Source organism: Carassius carassius, chromosome 38 (genome assembly GCF_963082965.1).
Source record: "Carassius carassius chromosome 38, fCarCar2.1, whole genome shotgun sequence".
NCBI lineage: Eukaryota > Metazoa > Chordata > Actinopteri > Cypriniformes > Cyprinidae > Carassius > Carassius carassius.
This window is the reverse complement of record NC_081792.1, coordinates 12,283,145-12,300,507: the sequence shown is the minus strand read 5'-3', so window position 1 is coordinate 12,300,507 and position 17,363 is coordinate 12,283,145. Positions and strand designations below refer to the sequence as shown.

The 17,363-nt window shown below is 39.3% G+C and overlaps 1 protein-coding gene across 2 annotated transcripts in view; it reads right to left on the bottom strand.

Annotated features, from left to right (window-relative positions):
- LOC132119336 (paralemmin-1-like) overlaps positions 1–11,431 on the bottom strand; it is a 61,358-nt gene extending 49,927 nt beyond the window's left edge. Inside the window, exon 1 of one of the 2 annotated variants that reach the window (XM_059529197.1) lies at positions 11,084–11,431. In XM_059529197.1, the coding sequence (XP_059385180.1) occupies positions 11,084–11,088 (5 nt within the window). In that variant the 5' untranslated portion in view covers positions 11,089–11,431. The remainder of the gene's footprint in view (positions 1–11,083) is intronic. The other variant, XM_059529196.1, reaches the window with a different exon arrangement.
- Between the last annotated feature and the right edge of the window lie 5,932 nt (positions 11,432–17,363).

The window sequence follows — 17,363 nt, the reverse complement described above, 5'->3', positions numbered from 1 at the left end:
CACTGCATCACATACAGGAATGTTACTGTAATGGAAATCACAACATGGGCTCAGGAATACTTCCAGAAAACATTGTCGGTGAACACAATAGGTCAAAAACTCGGCTAAAACTCTATAGGTCAAAAAAGAAGCCATATCTAAACATGATCCAGAAGCGCAGGCGTTTTCTCTGAGCCAAGGCTCTTTTAAAATGAACTGGTGCAAAGTGGAAAACTGTTCTGTGGTCAGACGAATCAAAATTTGAAGTTCTTTTTGGAAAACTGGGACGCCATGTCATCCGGACTAATGAGGACAAGGACAACCCAAGTTGTTATCAGCGCTCAGTTCAGAAGCCTGCATCTCTGATGGTATGGGGTTGCATGAGTGCGTGTAGCATGGGCAGCTCACACATCTGGAAAGGCTCCATCAATGCTGAAAGGTATATCCAAGTTCTAGAACAACATATGCTCCCATCCAGACATCGTCTCTTTCAGGAACTTGCATTTTCCAACATGACAATGCCAGACCACATACTGCATCAATAACAACATCATGGCTGCGTAGAAGAAGGATCCGGGTACTGATATGGCCGGCCTGCAGTCCAGATCTTTCACTCATAGAAAAAATTTAGAGGACAAAGAAAACCTAAGACAGTTGAGCAACTGGTAGCCTGTATTAGACAAGAATGGGACAACATTCCTATTCCTAAACTTGAGCAACTTGTCTCCTCAGTCCCCAGACGTTTGCAGACTGTTATAAAAAGAAGAGGGTATGCCACACAGTGGTAAACATGGCCTTGTCCCAACTTTTTTGAGATTTTTAAAATCATCTTATTTTTCCCTTAAAATTATACATTTTCTCAGTTTAAACATTTGATATGTCATCTATGTTGTATTCTGAATAAAATAATGAAATTTGAAACTTCCACATCATGGCATTCTGTCTTTATTCACAATTTGTGTCCCAACTTTTTTGGAATTGGGTTTGTAATTTTATGTTATGTTTTAAACATTTTGTTATATTCTTTTGTGTTTTTTTTTTTTAAGTTTTAATAACTTTAGTACTTCAACTTATTTTATTTCAGTTAAGTTGCCAGGGCAACATTTCCAATTTTCATTTAAGTTTACAATTAAGCTTTAATGTAATATTTACACTTTATTTCATTTTATTTCAGCTTTATCTCGTTTAATGAAAATTATTTAATAGTTTTAGTTCAAAATAACAGATATAAATAGATAAAAATAACATTTTCAGAGTTTTGGGGTTACCTTGCAAACTACTAATAATGAATTATTGTTACTAATCCTAAAATGCTACAATAAATTATTTCAACCTTGTTAATGTAAATTCTGAAATTAATAATTGTTTAATATTTTTTAATTATAATTCACTATAATAAAAAAGATAAAACAATTCTCTTTAATTAAATATTTGTACTAATTTTCCTTTTAACTCATTTACTTTTGATTGTTATATATATATATATATATTTTTTTTTTTTTTTTTTTTTTTTTTGGAGGTTAAACTTTAGAGGGTTAAATATTTAAGTATTAAATGACTAATAATGGACGTAACTAGCTAAATTTAATTGCATTTTTTTATTATTATTAAAATACAACTAAGTTCATTTAATTATAAAAATACAAATACATGGGGGGAAACGATGACATCATTTTCTGAGAATGACCCAAGGACCTGAAAGTAATACAAAAGTTCAATCAAACTGAACAACAAAAATGAAGTTAGTCTGTATCCCAGCAGTAGAATCCGCCCAATGAGCCATGCTCCTAAAATTACCCTACAAAACTAATAACCATAACCATAAAACACACTTAAATGTCAAGGCTAACTACTTCAGTGCCCAGAGATTATTGGTTTAACCTTTTTTTTTATTTATTCCCACAGATTTGTCACGACCGCTGTCTAAAGATTGCCAAAGAAACGACACGTTTAGCCTGAATTCAGACTCTGCAGACTGACTCTGATTTACAGTGCAATTTTAATTCATGTGGAGGGCTGCTCATGCCTTCAGGCTCATCACAGCCTCACAGACAGAAGTGTCACAGGACTGTAATCATGTCTGGTTACAGGGTCACAGACGCAGCTGAGCAGTGGCAGATGAGAGGCCAGATTCTGCTGGTGCGACTCTATGAGTCCAGAGACTAAACAGCAAATGTGTCTGCATGTTTTGCACTGAAATTAAAGGGAATGCTCTCCCAAAATTGAAAAGTTTACATTGTAAAAAATTTAATGTAAAATCAACAGTAACTTACTGGCAACAAATAGCCAGCAAGCTTCAGTATTTTATTCCACGGTAATATTACTGTAAATCTGACTACAGTAGTTCACAACATACTGTATAATAATTACAGTTCATGTTTTTGCACTGTATTTTAAAATACTGTAAAGTTACTATGCAGTATAATTACGGTAGATTTATATTCACATATACGCATATATACACAACATATAACTAACTCCAATCTGTTACATGCTTAAAAAATAATGAAATATAAAGGCTTGTATGCAAAAGAAAATTCACACAGTTATATTACTTATTGTTAGATGTCACGTAAATTATGACAACACTCAGAAGTCCATTTAAAAACCTTAATTACTATTTAATTCATTAAACGGTAAAAACACTCTCCAGACTTGACAGGGCCAATGAAGATCCCAGGTTTTTGCTGCCTATAGAGAACAAAACACAAAAATTAAGTTGCACTACAGCTTAACAGACATCAATGTGATAAACAGACTTGAAAATGACTTACCTCTTTAACCGAAGAGTGATATTCATCAGCACGCTGCAATGTCGAACAACATACACGCTGAAAGAAATGAAAAACAAATTCAACACTGCATAGACATCCTGATCTCCTTGATCTGTTACAAAGCTAAAACCATTCTCATTTTATAAATTTGACTACGTTCTTCAATAGCTGAAAATGACTTACCTCTTTATTAACTCATCAGCACGCTGCAATGTCGAACTACATACACGTTGAAAGAAATGAAAAACATATTCAACACTGCATAGACCTAAACAGAGATATTCGTTTCACAATGCATCCCCTTTCTGAATTTCCTTCTTGATACAATTAATGTAAAAATGTAAATTACATTTAAATGTAATGTTTGGATTTCCTATTAAAAGCAAATAAAATATTGAAATTAGATTTTTGTTTGTTGATACTTTTAACTACACTGACTAATCTTTCCTCTTTACTAAATCAGTACTTAAAAGTCTTACCTAACTCTAATAATGCAGCCAGTCATATTTGGTGAATTCCTTGATAAAGCTGGCAACATGTGGATTCAGGGCCCTGTTTGTACGTTGCACCATCCTGCCACTGTTATGGCTCTGCTGAAATTTGGCTTTGCATTTTGTGTTCTCTGGATTTATCCTTGTCACGGCTTACGCTGCTGGAAGGAACACGGAGCCGAGGGATAAACGAAACAAGGATTTATTAAATCAAACATAGGCAAGGTAAGTAGCAAATAATAGGTGGCAAGTGGCAAGTAACAGGTAACAAGTGGACAAGTTGACAAGTAATCAAGTAGACGAGTAGACCCGACCAAACAGAACTGAAAGGACAAGGCTTTTATACAAGGGATAATAGGGAAAACACAGGTGGATGGAATGACTAAATTAACAGGGACATGGAACACATGCGGAAATGACTAGACACACCTGGGAACTAATCAAACCACATAGAGACAGAAACTGGGTCACAGGGGCAAAAACACACAAAATGAGTCCAGGTGTGTGACAGTACTCCCCCCTCCCGGTAGGTGCATCCTCGCACCGTAGAAACAGCAAAGGGAGGCGTGGGTGGGAACTTGGGAGGAGGTTCCGGTGGAGGACAGCCTCCCAGGAGGGGGCCAGCAGACAGGGACTACAGAGGAAGGAGCCAGGGAGGAGATGACGGAGGGAGGAGCCAGGGAGGAGACAGGAAGGATCTGAAGCAGGAGGTACCCAGCAGGACCCAGGCCACAGCCATAACGGCCCAAGGTGGGGCCGACGGTGGAAGGAGCCATGGAGGAGGAATGGTCACTGACTCCAGGGACTCGACCCACGGCAACGGAGCAAGTGGAGGAGGAGCCCGAGGCGGAGACGGAGAGCCGAAGAGCCAGGGTGACGGGGAGGAGCCGGAGGTCCTAGGCGGAACTGATGGCTCTGGTGACTGACGCGGCGATGTGGATCCGGAAGGCCGCGGTGAGGCCAGAGTGACCGAGGACTGAGGTGTAGCCGAGGGGATGAAGGAGCCTGACGGAGCCGGAGGGACGGAGGGATGAGGCGAAGCCGGAGGAGTGGAGTCCTGAGGCATAGGATGGACGACGCCAGACCAAGGCGGAGCCGGAGGGACGAGGGAGCCAGGCAGAGCCTGCGGACTGCGGGGCCACGGCGGAGAGGAAGGAGCTAGGAGCCATGGTGGAGCCGACGGGTCAACGGGCCGAGGCGGAGTCCAGGCCTCAGAGGCTGGAGGCAGAGGTGAGGGAGACGCCGACCAAGGCGTCGCTGGAGGATGGCGGTCCCGCTGAGCTCGCACCACAATGATGGTAGGCTGAGGGCGAGCAGAGGGGCAGCCAGACGACAGCGGAGGAGGAGGCAGGAGTGGGTGGGAGGGTGGGAATTTTGGAGGAGCAGGCATTGGAGTAAGCTCTGGGGCTGGAGCCCTTCCTGGGCTTAACGGAAGATCAGGAGCCCGTCCTGGGCTTAACGGAAGATCAGGAGCCCGTCCTGGGCTTAACGGAAGATCAGGAGCCCGTCCTGGGCTTAACGGGGGAACAGGAGCCCGTCCTGGGCTTAACAGAGGATCAGGAGCCCGTCCTGGGCTTAACGGGGGAACAGGAGCCCGTCCTGGGCTTAACGGGGGAACAGGAGCCCGTCCTGGGCTTAACGGGGGAACAGGAGCCCTTCCTGGGCTTAACAGAGGATCAGGAGCCCGTCCTGGGCTTACAGGAGGATCAGGAGCCCGTCCTGGGCTTAACGGAAGATCAGGAGCCCGTCCTGGGCTTAACGGAGGATCAGGAGCCCGTCCTGGGCTTAACGGAGGATCAGGAGCCCGTCCTGGGCTTAACGGAAGATCAGGAGCCCTTCCTGGGCTTAACAGAGGATCAGGAGCCCGTCCTGGGCTTACAGGAGGATCAGGAGCCCGTCCTGGGCTTACAGGAGGATCAGGAGCCCGTCCTGGGCTTAACGGGGGAACAGGAGCCCGTCCCGGGCTTAACGGAAGATCAGGAGCCCGTCCTGGGCTTAACGGAGGATCAGGAGCCCGTCCTGGGCTTAACTGAGAAACTGGCATAGGTGAATTGGAAACCCCCTCATTTTGACCCATTTGGCGCTCCACATTTTGCTCCCTCGTGGTGGGCAGTGTCGCCGGCTCTCGCACCTGGTCTGACGGGTTGCTCTCTGGCTCTCCGTCATCGGTGGGCTCGGGCTTATGCCTCGTACCGTGGGGAGATTGTAGGCTGGGCTCTGGGTCCAGAGTGGACCTGGCGAGATCCTCCATTGGGCCGACCGTGAGAGGTGACCCATTTCTCACCAGATTCCACTCTATGAATGCGGCGAAATCCTCCCGAGGACCATCTTCGGGCGACAACGCTCTGCACCTGGAGTTCAGGCTGGCGTGATAAAAGGTGCAGAGCGCGTGGTCCGGGTAGCTGGTGGCATTAGCTAGGAAGAGAAACCGTCTAGTATGGTCCTCGAGAGAAAGTCCCTCCTGCTCCAGCAGGAGGAGGAGGTATTCGGGGCGATAGAGGGGATCCATTACACACTACGGAAAGAAAAAGACTGTGAAAAAACGGAAAACAAAACGGAGGGAAAACACGCAGTTTTTAACTTTTTAGGTCGGGTCTTCTGTCACGGCTTACGCTGCTGGAAGGAACACGGAGCCGAGGGATAAACGAAACAAGGATTTATTAAATCAAACATAGGCAAGGTAAGTAGCAAATAATAGGTGGCAAGTGGCAAGTAACAGGTAACAAGTGGACAAGTAGATAAGTTGACAAGTAATCAAGTAGACGAGTAGACCCGACCAAACAGAACTGAAAGGACAAGGCTTTTATACAAGGGATAATAGGGAAAACACAGGTGGATGGAATGACTAAATTAACATGGAACACATGCGGAAATGACTAGACACACCTGGGAACTAATCAAACCACATAGAGACAGAAACTGGGTCACAGGGGCAAAAACACACAAAATGAGTCCAGGTGTGTGACAATCCTGACCAAAAATCTATAAATAGAAGATTTAAAAAAAATATATAAATATACTGAATAATCAATTTGCTAAAAAAGCCAAGTCTATCACAACAGTGTATGCTACATTCTACATTTATTTTCCCAGCCTGGGAAAGTAAAAATAAACTTCTAATGTTCGCATGGGTTTGAATGACCAAAGTACTTTCACGATTTCGAGAGAGAACCTGATTTGTCACAAATAAGAAATGAGAAGCACCCAAAGTGACAAAAAACAGGGATTATAATAGCCATTATCGTGAATATCAAACAATATCAAATATACAACTAAATTATCCGCAGTGCGTTGGCAGTGGCTGTATTCAGATATTAATAAACTAGTGCACTTGAAGAAGTTAATGAAAACGAGTGAGCAAAATCCTGTGAACATCTGGTCTGAAGAAGGACTATCAGATTTTCACTGCCTGTGTATTCACATTAAGTGTAACTTACATCGGTTGTACTCACGTAATAAATGTATAATATGACTGAAAACACTGTGGTTGTCCCTTCAAGTCGTGCATAACTTAAGTGTAATAGGTTGATTTCGAACATAGCTTTAGGCTTAGGCGCGTAAGGCCTCGATCGTGACGGACACACGCACACGGTGTAAGTTACACACAAATGTTCAGAAACAGAACATTTCGATTACTTTGTTCTAAACTTGAAATTATTAACTAACATTAACAGCAAACCTTGTGATAATTAGTATTTGGCTAACGTTAACGTTAGAATGTTGGTGTTACAAAATACTTTCAAACTCACCACCGATTATTTAACGTTAACGTTAGTGGTAACGTTAAAACGAATATCTTCCCATTTGGGGTGAAACTTTTAGAAATACACATCTTTAAGATATTGAATAAAATTGTATATCTCACCTGACTGGTTCTCGTTGGTCTTGCTCATCCTCAAAGGCTCAGAAAATGAATTGGAAAATGAGTGCTGGCTGACGGTTTAGATGATTGGTTGCCAGGTATATCCCGTGCGATTCTGCTCTTTATGTAATTAGTGTGTTTAATAGAAAGCAAAATAATAATAATAAAAAAAATCATGGGAATTGATTTTATCTATTTACCTAGCCTATATAACTGACATCTACATCTCTACAACTACCTCCCACCCACAAAATTGTTTGCTATAATCTATGAGATTATTTGGTTTTGTGTCAAAATCTGGCAACCATAAAGATACGCAATTAAAAAACACCCACATAAAACATTAAACTTTTTTTTTTTTACTATATGCTAAATGCCTTAATATATGGGTTACCTTATGAAACGATGTATTATAAAATTCCTTATAAATAAATATATAATTAATAAATAAAATTCCTTGTCTGTTGGATTATTACTGTCATCAATTTAACAGTAATATAAGGATTACTGTAATTATTTTCCCACTCTATTGTTTTTTTCAAAGAATAGCATAAATTGACAGCAACTGTCCTGTAAATAGTTTCTACTGTAAGACAAAGCTGGAAATACAGCAATAATACTGCAAACGTTGACAGCAACTTACTATAAATTCTACAGTAAGCTTTCTCTGATAATACAGCAATAATACTGTGAAAACAATTTACTCACCCTCTCGATGTTCCGAACCAGTCTTTATTCTGTAGAACACAAAAGAAGATACTGTGAAGTATGTCAGTAACCAAACAATTGCTGGTCCCTACTGACTTCTATTGTTTGGTTGCCAACATTCTTCATAATATCTTCTTTTGTGTTCAACAGAAGAAGGAAACTCATGCAGGACGAGTACATGACAGAATTTAGATTTTCGGGTGAGCTATTCTTTCAAGGAAGGAATACATGGCACAACTTTTGCACAGATTTTTTGATTTACTGATATCAAAGAGACTGTTGATGGTTCGCACTCTGAAAAACTAGACAAAGTCTTTAACAAAAAGAATCAATCATATTATTAGAGCAAGAGCAGACGTTTCAGCCATCCAGCTATTCTCAATGCTCATAATCATTTACTGATATCAACACTGTTCTGTCCAGGGAAACAGGCACGTCCCTCTGGATTTCCTTTTGAACTGTTCAAAGAAAAGAACTGAAAGAACATTGTCTAATTCATACAACCCCCATATTGTCAGTAAAGGGTTTCGGCCATGACAGATAAATGTGGAAACACCAAGCTCCTTTCACACTGATAGTGAATAACCGCACAAAGAATGGACAGGAAGCGAGAGGCAAACATTAGTTCTGAAGCATGGTGGGAAGGATTTCCCTTTCCCTTGCTTTTTGAACTTCCTTCAGTTCTCACTCAGTCTTCTTCATCTTCCGCCTTTGAGGAACCCTGACCAAGCAGTTTCAAGCCTGTTCATTAGTGCTCAGCTCAGACATGGAGTCTGATGAATCCTTTGAAGCTTCCCAGCATTCCTCAGCACATGTGGTAGAAATCAGCACTTCACAAGGACGACAGCGTGGAGACGGCACGCATGCTGAGTTTCAAAGCAACATCAACAGCAGCTGACGTGCCCATCGACCTCCCCATGGAAGCCTAAGGTTAATAACACTCCATTTACTGAAAGAGAAAAGAGCAGCTTTAGCATTCCAGAACTGCACTTGTCAAAGAAATGCAACGTGCATTACCCAAAATACATCATAGGTTTATCCATACAATTACCACCACGTTTTTTTCTGTCAGCTATAAGCAGCTCAGATCATATTTCAGGGAAGGTATTTTCATTGTGCCAATAAACAGCGCCTAACTTCATCCTCCCCTTCATGGAGTGGTCATTTATGGGGTTTCGGACAGATGCCTGTGAGTCACTAATGGAGAGGCATGTGTCATCTGATATGGGCAGGGCCTTTCATTCAGATTCCAGGAGCAACTGTCAGTCCAGCCCTCAGCTCTCTCTCTCTCTCTCTCTCTCTGGTGGAGTACATTAGAGTAATTAAGTCTGCCGGCAGTTGTCTCTGCTCCTCTAGCTAAAGCCCGGTCATGATGTATGTATCCTCTCAGTTTCACAGCGGGAAAGAGGATTCTCATTGCATGGATTATTAGGCTGTTTCACATATCAATACAGCACGCTGCATGCATACAGAAATCAGTCCGACGAATCTTTATTTGAAGCTGATCTACATTTCAATTAAAATCTCTTCTGATTATCACTGCTTAAAATCTGCATGAAATGGAAATCCTCCAATTCTGTTTTCTAAATGCATCTCAATTCTCTTATTGTGAACAACTCATCCATGCATGTTTCATTTTTTATTTTTTTTCTAGATATTTTGACCCATAATCAAAACAACTTCTCTCTGGTGACGTAGTGTATGCCAGATTCCTCCAATCGTGTAGTCTGCTTAAAACCCGCCCCTTTCTTACAATCACCCACAAGCTCACATATATTTCTGCCTCCATCCAATCAACAACTGATGGACAGAACCAAGAACCACCAAAGAAAGCACCAGCGCAGCAAAAGAAGTCAGAGCAACAGGGAGATGCATCAGAGAAAAAAAGACCCACCACAATTCAGTATGAAAATAAATAAAAACCATTGTAGTATGTAAATCATCAATAACCTAATAGCTTTTTAGTTTAACTTAAGACTTGCAAGTAGGGCTGCAACAAAAAAAAAATTTGCTAATCGATTAATCTAACTATTATTAGAATGATTAATCGACTAAACATTGATTACAACTACAGTGAAGCTAATGCGTGAAGTCAATCTAGTGCAAGATGAGCATTTGTGATTAAAAAGTATATAAATTTGTATTTTATTTTATTTTTTTAAGAAACTGACTGATTGTTTCACTAGAAAAGATCCTTATTCCTCAGCTGGGATCGTGTAGAGCCCTTTGAAGCTGCATTGAAACTGCAATTTGGACCTTCAACCCGTCGACCACCATTGAAGTCCATTATATGGAGAAAAATCCTGGCATGTTTTCCTCGAAAACCTTAATTTCTTTGCCACTGAAGACAGAAAGTCATGAACATCTTGGATGTCATGGATGCGAGTAAGGACATTTTTATTCTGGAAGTGAACTTACACTCTAAAAAGGTGAATAGCAGGGTTTCTCTTACGAGTGTGCATGGAGCTGGAAATATAAAACCCGGAGTGGAGTTCGAGAAAAGTGATGCGTTTTAAAGAAATAAAGTCCATTCCATTCTGATGCAGTGCTCCAGACCGGATTCCATCATGCGCCAACTGTTTGTTTACAAGCAAAGCTACTGTTTTGCCTTATTTTCGGTCAGTTTTTAGTTGTTTGTGATGAAATAGGGTACGAAAAGGGCGGATTTCTGTCTTAAACCTAAGTTACTCGATATTGCTTACTTCTGTAGTCACACATCGTGCTGTAGTGCTCATTATCAGCACTTCTGACTAGAGGCCTCTTGCCTATGTACAAATACAGTGGTTAAATACAGTATGCGACAGACATACTGTACACAGACACGCATATTAGATGAATAGCATCTTAAGTACGTCAAATATTCAAAAAGAGACAAACTGTTTCTAAATTAGGCATGCCAACAACTGCACAAAGTGTCAAAGCCATGAAGGAGAAGCCAATTTCTGTCAGCAACGGGATATAATAGAGCCCATGTGTGCTGGATGCTGCTCACCGCTGGATTTCATACCGTTATCCACTGGACCGATTACACCATGGCATAATATAGAAACGATATGCGTTTTAACTATTTTTTTTTTCTTTAATGAAAAATACAGCCTTATTTAAAAAAAAAAAAAAACCCGTTTTAACGTGCTGTAGGTAGGCAACACACTCTTTGTATATGAAGAGCAGAGCTCGGGATGTTTTGCAGGTGTGGCACAGTTCACTCATTATAAGGGCCAGCGGCACACTGACTTGCACACTAAATCAAGAATAGTTGCTATACTCACTCCATAGTGGTCCAGTGCTGTTTCCCTCAAATTTCAGGTGAATTGCCCCGGGTGATTTTTATTTATTTTCTCCCCCTCAGAGGCGCAGCAGCATCAGTGTCAGCCCTGTGTCTTTTCCCTGTGTGTGAGCAGTGAGACCGGGAGCTGCTGCTGGCGTCCCTCCCCTGAATCTGCCTCTCTCTGCCTTATGATCCGATCAGCGCAACCCCGAAAATACAGTCCACGTCCGTGTCAACGCGCTCTAAAGACATTCACAGTGTAACATCCCTACATGAACTCTCCGAGAGTGTCCGCTTTCTCAGATATCTGAGTTGTGTTTGTATGCGCGTCTAATGATGTTTTATATTAAAAGGATACTTGGCCCAGTCTAATAATGAAAGGGAAGATTTGTCACCGCCTCATGGAAGTAGAAGGTACTACGAGTCCATGTAAATGTCCGCAGACGTACACGCTTGAATCATTCCCAGAATATATAATTTATTATTCTAAATTTAGATAAAGAGAGCATGAGGTTCTCTGGATTTATATCAAAACTCCCAACCAGGGTGATTATTGTTAACTAAAACTATTATAACATTTTAACTAAAGTAAATAAAATATAGACACCTATTTTATATATTTTTTTATTTTAGACTTATTTTATTTCAGCTACTTTGACTTCCTGTTCTAAAATAACTAGAACTAAACTAAAATACAAATAAGTGAAAAATTATATAAGCACATTTTAAAGTGACAGAAATGTATATAAAAAACAAACACAAAAATATCTAATTCATAATATTAACAAAAACTATATCTCATTGATACTAAAATAACACTGATACCAAATTGGCTTCATTAATAATAATAAAAAAAAATGTAAAGACAAACTATGATTATTCCTCTTCCTGTAAACTCTTTAACCTCTTCATTATTCATTAAAAAGTCGATGACAGTAACATAATCTAATGCACTTCTGCTGCAAAATGATTGAATTCCTTTTCAACCCTTTAATTAAGAAGAGGAAATAACATTTTCTTGTGTAAATGCATGTACAGAATTATTAATGTACCCCTTCAATTGAAAATGTGCACAAGTTAAAATTAGGGGATATATCTAAATATTTATATTATATGTTATGCAGCTAATATATATATATATTATATATTAATATGACGTGTAGTTTGTGGTGTAGTTCTTTCAGCACACTGCAGTCGGGTGGTTTTGTTGTGTGTTGGGCAGGCAGCCTGTAGGTGGAGTACATGACCAGCTCTTGCTCTACATACATTGCCTTAGGACTCTATTATAGAAATCTGAATTCATGATGAAATGGGTGATAAATCATTTAAATATATACACATTGTTAATAAGTTGATCAGAATTTTATCCTCTGCACCAACTCGGCTTTCTGAAATGTGTTCGGAAACATCAAAGCTTTATTTGTATCTCTTCCCAAGATCACAGCTTCAAAATGAGCAAACACTTACAAGAAATATTCAAATGCATAAGTGCACCGAAATCACTATTATGTTCGAAGCTGTGAGATAATGGCTTGTTTAACACCGTAGGCATCTTTTCATCTTTTTTGAAGGATTCCAGCCCAAACAGCTCCTCCCTGATGCTCCTGATGCATCCAGTCCTCACGCAGATTTTTCGGCAGCCTGCACACGGAGTAGCCTCACTGGCATGCCAGTTGCCGTGGTAACTTGACATGTCTCCATTTGCTGTGATCAATGGAAATGTTGCCGTTGCAGGGGATTGGAGCGCTGCCAGCTCTCTAGGAGTGCAGCATAACTCTCTCTCCATCTCGATCTGAGACGGTGAAGACACAAAGGAGGCAGGGGGAAGCTGTGGGGTGGAAGAGGTGGGTCTGAAATGCACTCTGGGTGGTTTCTTGGCCGCTGCAGTCAGGGTTAAATGATCACTCAGGAGGTAGGCCATTTAATTTGAGCACAATGATTCTGTAATAACACAAAACAATCAGTTTGAATGATGCGCCTGCAATGTGGGATCAGGGGTTTTCCTCAAATCATCAGCCTTCCAGATTCTGCTGAGTCTAAATTTCTGTCAGGAGGAGAGGGGGCTGAAATGGATGTGGTGGCTGTGTGTGTGTGTGTGTGTTGAGGTTTTGATTTCAGCATGATGCTGTCTGACACACAACAATGTGTACAGAAAAGTCAGATTTCAGGTATTATTTGTTTTTCAATAGATCTGTGAAACATGACTGGGGTGAAATTTAATTTAACATGCTTACAAAAGACACTGTCTAGTGATTATCAAATATAGAGGACAGTAATAATTCTACATTCATCAGTTCTACATATGCAAGCTTGTAATACATATAATATAATATTGTAATTGTAATGCAAGTTTTTAAGGTGAAAGTAGTAGTTTTCAGTCCTGATCATAGAGGTCATGAAGTCCGCAAGACAGACAGATATATATTTAAAAAACATTTTTTTTAATTAAATTAAAATACATATTTGCTTTTGAAGCTTCATGATACTTGTAGTTACATAAAATTTAGCTAAGCAGTCGCCTTAAGAGAAAGTCGCACATTGTTTAACTAAAATATCTGGTTGATGCTCATCAATTCTTTTAATAGAAAATACATTCCCACAGTTTTATTCACATTAAGAGAAAGATGGGGGTGATTTAACTTGTCTAAGACTTTGTTCAATTCAGCAGTAAGTTTGATACTTTGATAGCTTGTTCTTTTATTTTAGCATAAGTATAGACAACTGTTTCATCTGCATACATCCTAACCCTTTACATACCATAGGTAGATTATAAATATATAGATTAAATAAAATTGGTCCTAGAATCCATCCATGTGGTACTCCCAGTAGTAGATGACCATATGTCATTGATTATTGTACATTGTTTACTTAAATTTAATCCATCTTAATGTGTTCATAGAAAAAAGTACATTATAATTAAAAGTGTCAAAAGTCTTCTTAAAATCAAGGAAGACAGCACCAACAACACCCTCCCTGTCAAAACTGGATTTAATTTGTTCAACAAAGTAACAGTTTGCTATCTCTGTAGAATGATGTGCCCTAAATCCGAACTGCATTGGATGTAGTGGAAAATAACCCAAAATTAAATACTCTATTAAATGATTACAGACTACCTTTTCAATTACTTGGAAACCACTGGAAGAATACTATCTATAGTTGGTTACACTGGTTGGATCACCAGTCTTATATAGGTGCGTTTACTGCTGATTTCCAAGCATTTGGAAAATAATATTGTTTTATTGACTAATTAATCTGATGAGTAATTAGTGTGCTAAGAACATTGGTATACTTTTTAACAAACAGAATCACAATCAACAAGACCTTTAGAGCTCTTAAAGGGTTAATTTTTTGGGTGAACTATCCCTTTAAGATGACCGTAAATTTTTATTTCTTTAGACTACATTACATTAGAAAAATTAAAAACAGGAGAATTATAATTTGGTTATACAATATCCTGTCTTGCACTAAACCCTTGTGCTAAATCTTGAACTGAATCTATATAAAAAAAATAATAATAAAAGAAAAATTGTGTACCAATATGAAAAAAGTATATTTTGGTGTGCATTTGCTTGTTAAAACTATGGGTAAAATTTTTCATTCTTTTATTTCTGGAGGACAAGCTGCTAATAGTTGGAGAACAGACACAAGACAGAATATTTTGTTTACTAAAAATCCAAAATTCATTTGATAAGAATTTATGCCAAGAATAAATATTTCCAAGTTAAGAATATAAACCCTAATTAAGAATATGAAATAAATATAGCGAAGTTACAGCTTTCAGTTTAATATTTTTTAGTAGTCTTCTGTCTCATCTTTTGAAAAAGGATTAAATCAGATATCACATAATAAACCCAGCATACACCTCTCAGCTCTCACAGCAGAAAATAAAGGAAACTTGGTCAGTGTTCAAAATACATTTCAACCTCTCATACACATTCAATGTAATCAAATGAACTGAACGTCAATGATTGTGAGCCCAGACCCGCTCCTTGAAACACACATATGATTCTTATTAAAATGATAAATTGTTCTGCACTGGAGGCCCCCACTGCTCAACCCAGTCACCATAGCAACAGCCAGAGCTCTGTTTGTGCTTTTGCAGACTTCACGATAGTTCTAGTTGATGGCGTGGGCACTGCTCATGTTTGGAAAGCGTATGTAGGCGTCAGAGGGTGACTAGGTGGAAGAAGCACATACTGGTCCCAGGAAGATTTCATGATACCAAAATAGGCCCAAATATAAAGCTGGGTTATTGAGAAGAGAGAGATAGCTGTAAACCAGCAAGCATGCCTAATGATCAGAACATTTATTCATTTAGCAGAACATCTCTTTGAGATGTAGCAGTGCGATACTGAGAAATCTGTAGACTTAGATTCTTGAAATGTCTGACATTCATTTGGACTGACAGCAAGCTAATTGTTGATGCCTCTAGAGGAGAAAAGAACATCATTTGCATCTCTGCAGTTCTTACTCAGAGCATTGCAAGAGTATAAATAAACCCCAGGTGTGGGATGCTGTCGGGGCATCATAGATGTCTCAAAAATCAACTTTTTGGTAAAATCTTTGCAATCATTAGCCATAAATGCACTGTTTCTGAGTAACAATCTCTCACAGATGGTGCGCTTTGCAGTAGTAGAAATTTTCACAGCTACATCCTGCATCTAAAGGTTTGATATTCAAGCTGCATTTTTTTTTGTTCAGGAATGCGTGCACTGCAAGTGCTTTGGTTTAATCTGCAATTAATTCGAATTTAAAGTGTGACCTCAGCAAGACTGCAAGTCTTGCAAACACTATAAAATGCTCCGGGCCAGAAATTATCTGTGGTGGAGAGATTAAAAATCCAGTTTAAATGAGAAATCAGGTTGGATAAAAATCAGGTCCCAAATGCAAGCATGTCATATATTGAATCAAACCTAAAAGCCTGAAGTACTTTAATATTTCTGATTGTAAATATTTGTCAGGGGTGTGCTGAGGTTAAGTATAATAATTTAGACCACCAGAGTCATTATGCTTCTGGGAGTTTGCTTAATCAAATGACAATGATTAAACAAAAACATGTGCAGTTAATAAACTTGTAAATGGCTCTTGTAAATTCACAAAACAGATATTTTTTATCTTGTCGAGTAGTCCTATCACTGAATTGTTAGATAAACAATAGTAAACTATAAAATCTGTTCTTACAATAAATAATAATAATAATAATAAATTAAATTAGACAGTGTTTAATCCATTTTAAAACATAAAATGCAAGTTTCTTGTGTATGGGACAACTTGAGGACTTTGAGGGCCCTAAGCATAAGCAGTGGCTCCTTTCATCTATCAAAAGCTTTCTGTTTGTTTGTTTACTTGCATTGGAAAACCTGACACCCTGCAGCTCTAAACAGGTTTATCACTGAAGCTTAGCAGTGTTGTGCTTGGCTAGTACCTGGATGGGAGACTTATTATGAGAATTAAATCGCTGTGAGAAGTGAGGCCAACAGGGGGTGCTCATCCTGAGGTCTATGTGTGTGTGTGTGTGTGTGTGTGTGTGTGTGTGTCTGTATTCTAATGTCCCAGTACTGTGATGGAGACGCTGCTGTATACTGTGAAAAGTCACCATTTCAGAGATGTTAAATTGTGGGCAGAAAAAAAGATGAAGCCATGAGCTGCCTTCCTATTATTTGATTTTTATAAATCGAATGGCTCAGATTTTTTCACCACTCACTCTCAAATGTCTATTGATTGGTTCAGAATCTACATCACCACCACTAACCTGCTGTAGGCAGGTTCCACTTTATTAATTAAAGAAGTCTATAAAGATGAACAGAAAATATTTCAGTGCATTAAAGGGAGGGGCAAGGTTTGCAGTTTACATATATTTTAATTTACAGCAGCTTGTTTATTGTTGTAATTTTTGTTGTCTTTTTTCAGAAACTGCATCAACAGCATGAAGCATCCATTACGGTCAACCATCTACAGAGATCCAGGAGCAGATCAGAGCACCGTGAAGAGAGAGCTGACACACACAGAATTCAACCTGCAGTGACAGCTGTACATGTACATTAGAACAGATTGGAATTCTTCACTGACAAGGCTTCACTTCCACCTTGACGACACTCACATAACATGCATCATGATCATTTAGAGGAGAACCTCTGGGAAAAAGCATGACAAGGAGATAACTAACTATTACAGATAAATCCCAGAGAGTTGTAGAAATATTTTTTTGTGATTTACACCAAAAAATAAATAAATAAATAAAATAATAATAATATTCTCATTACGACATAAAATGTGGGACC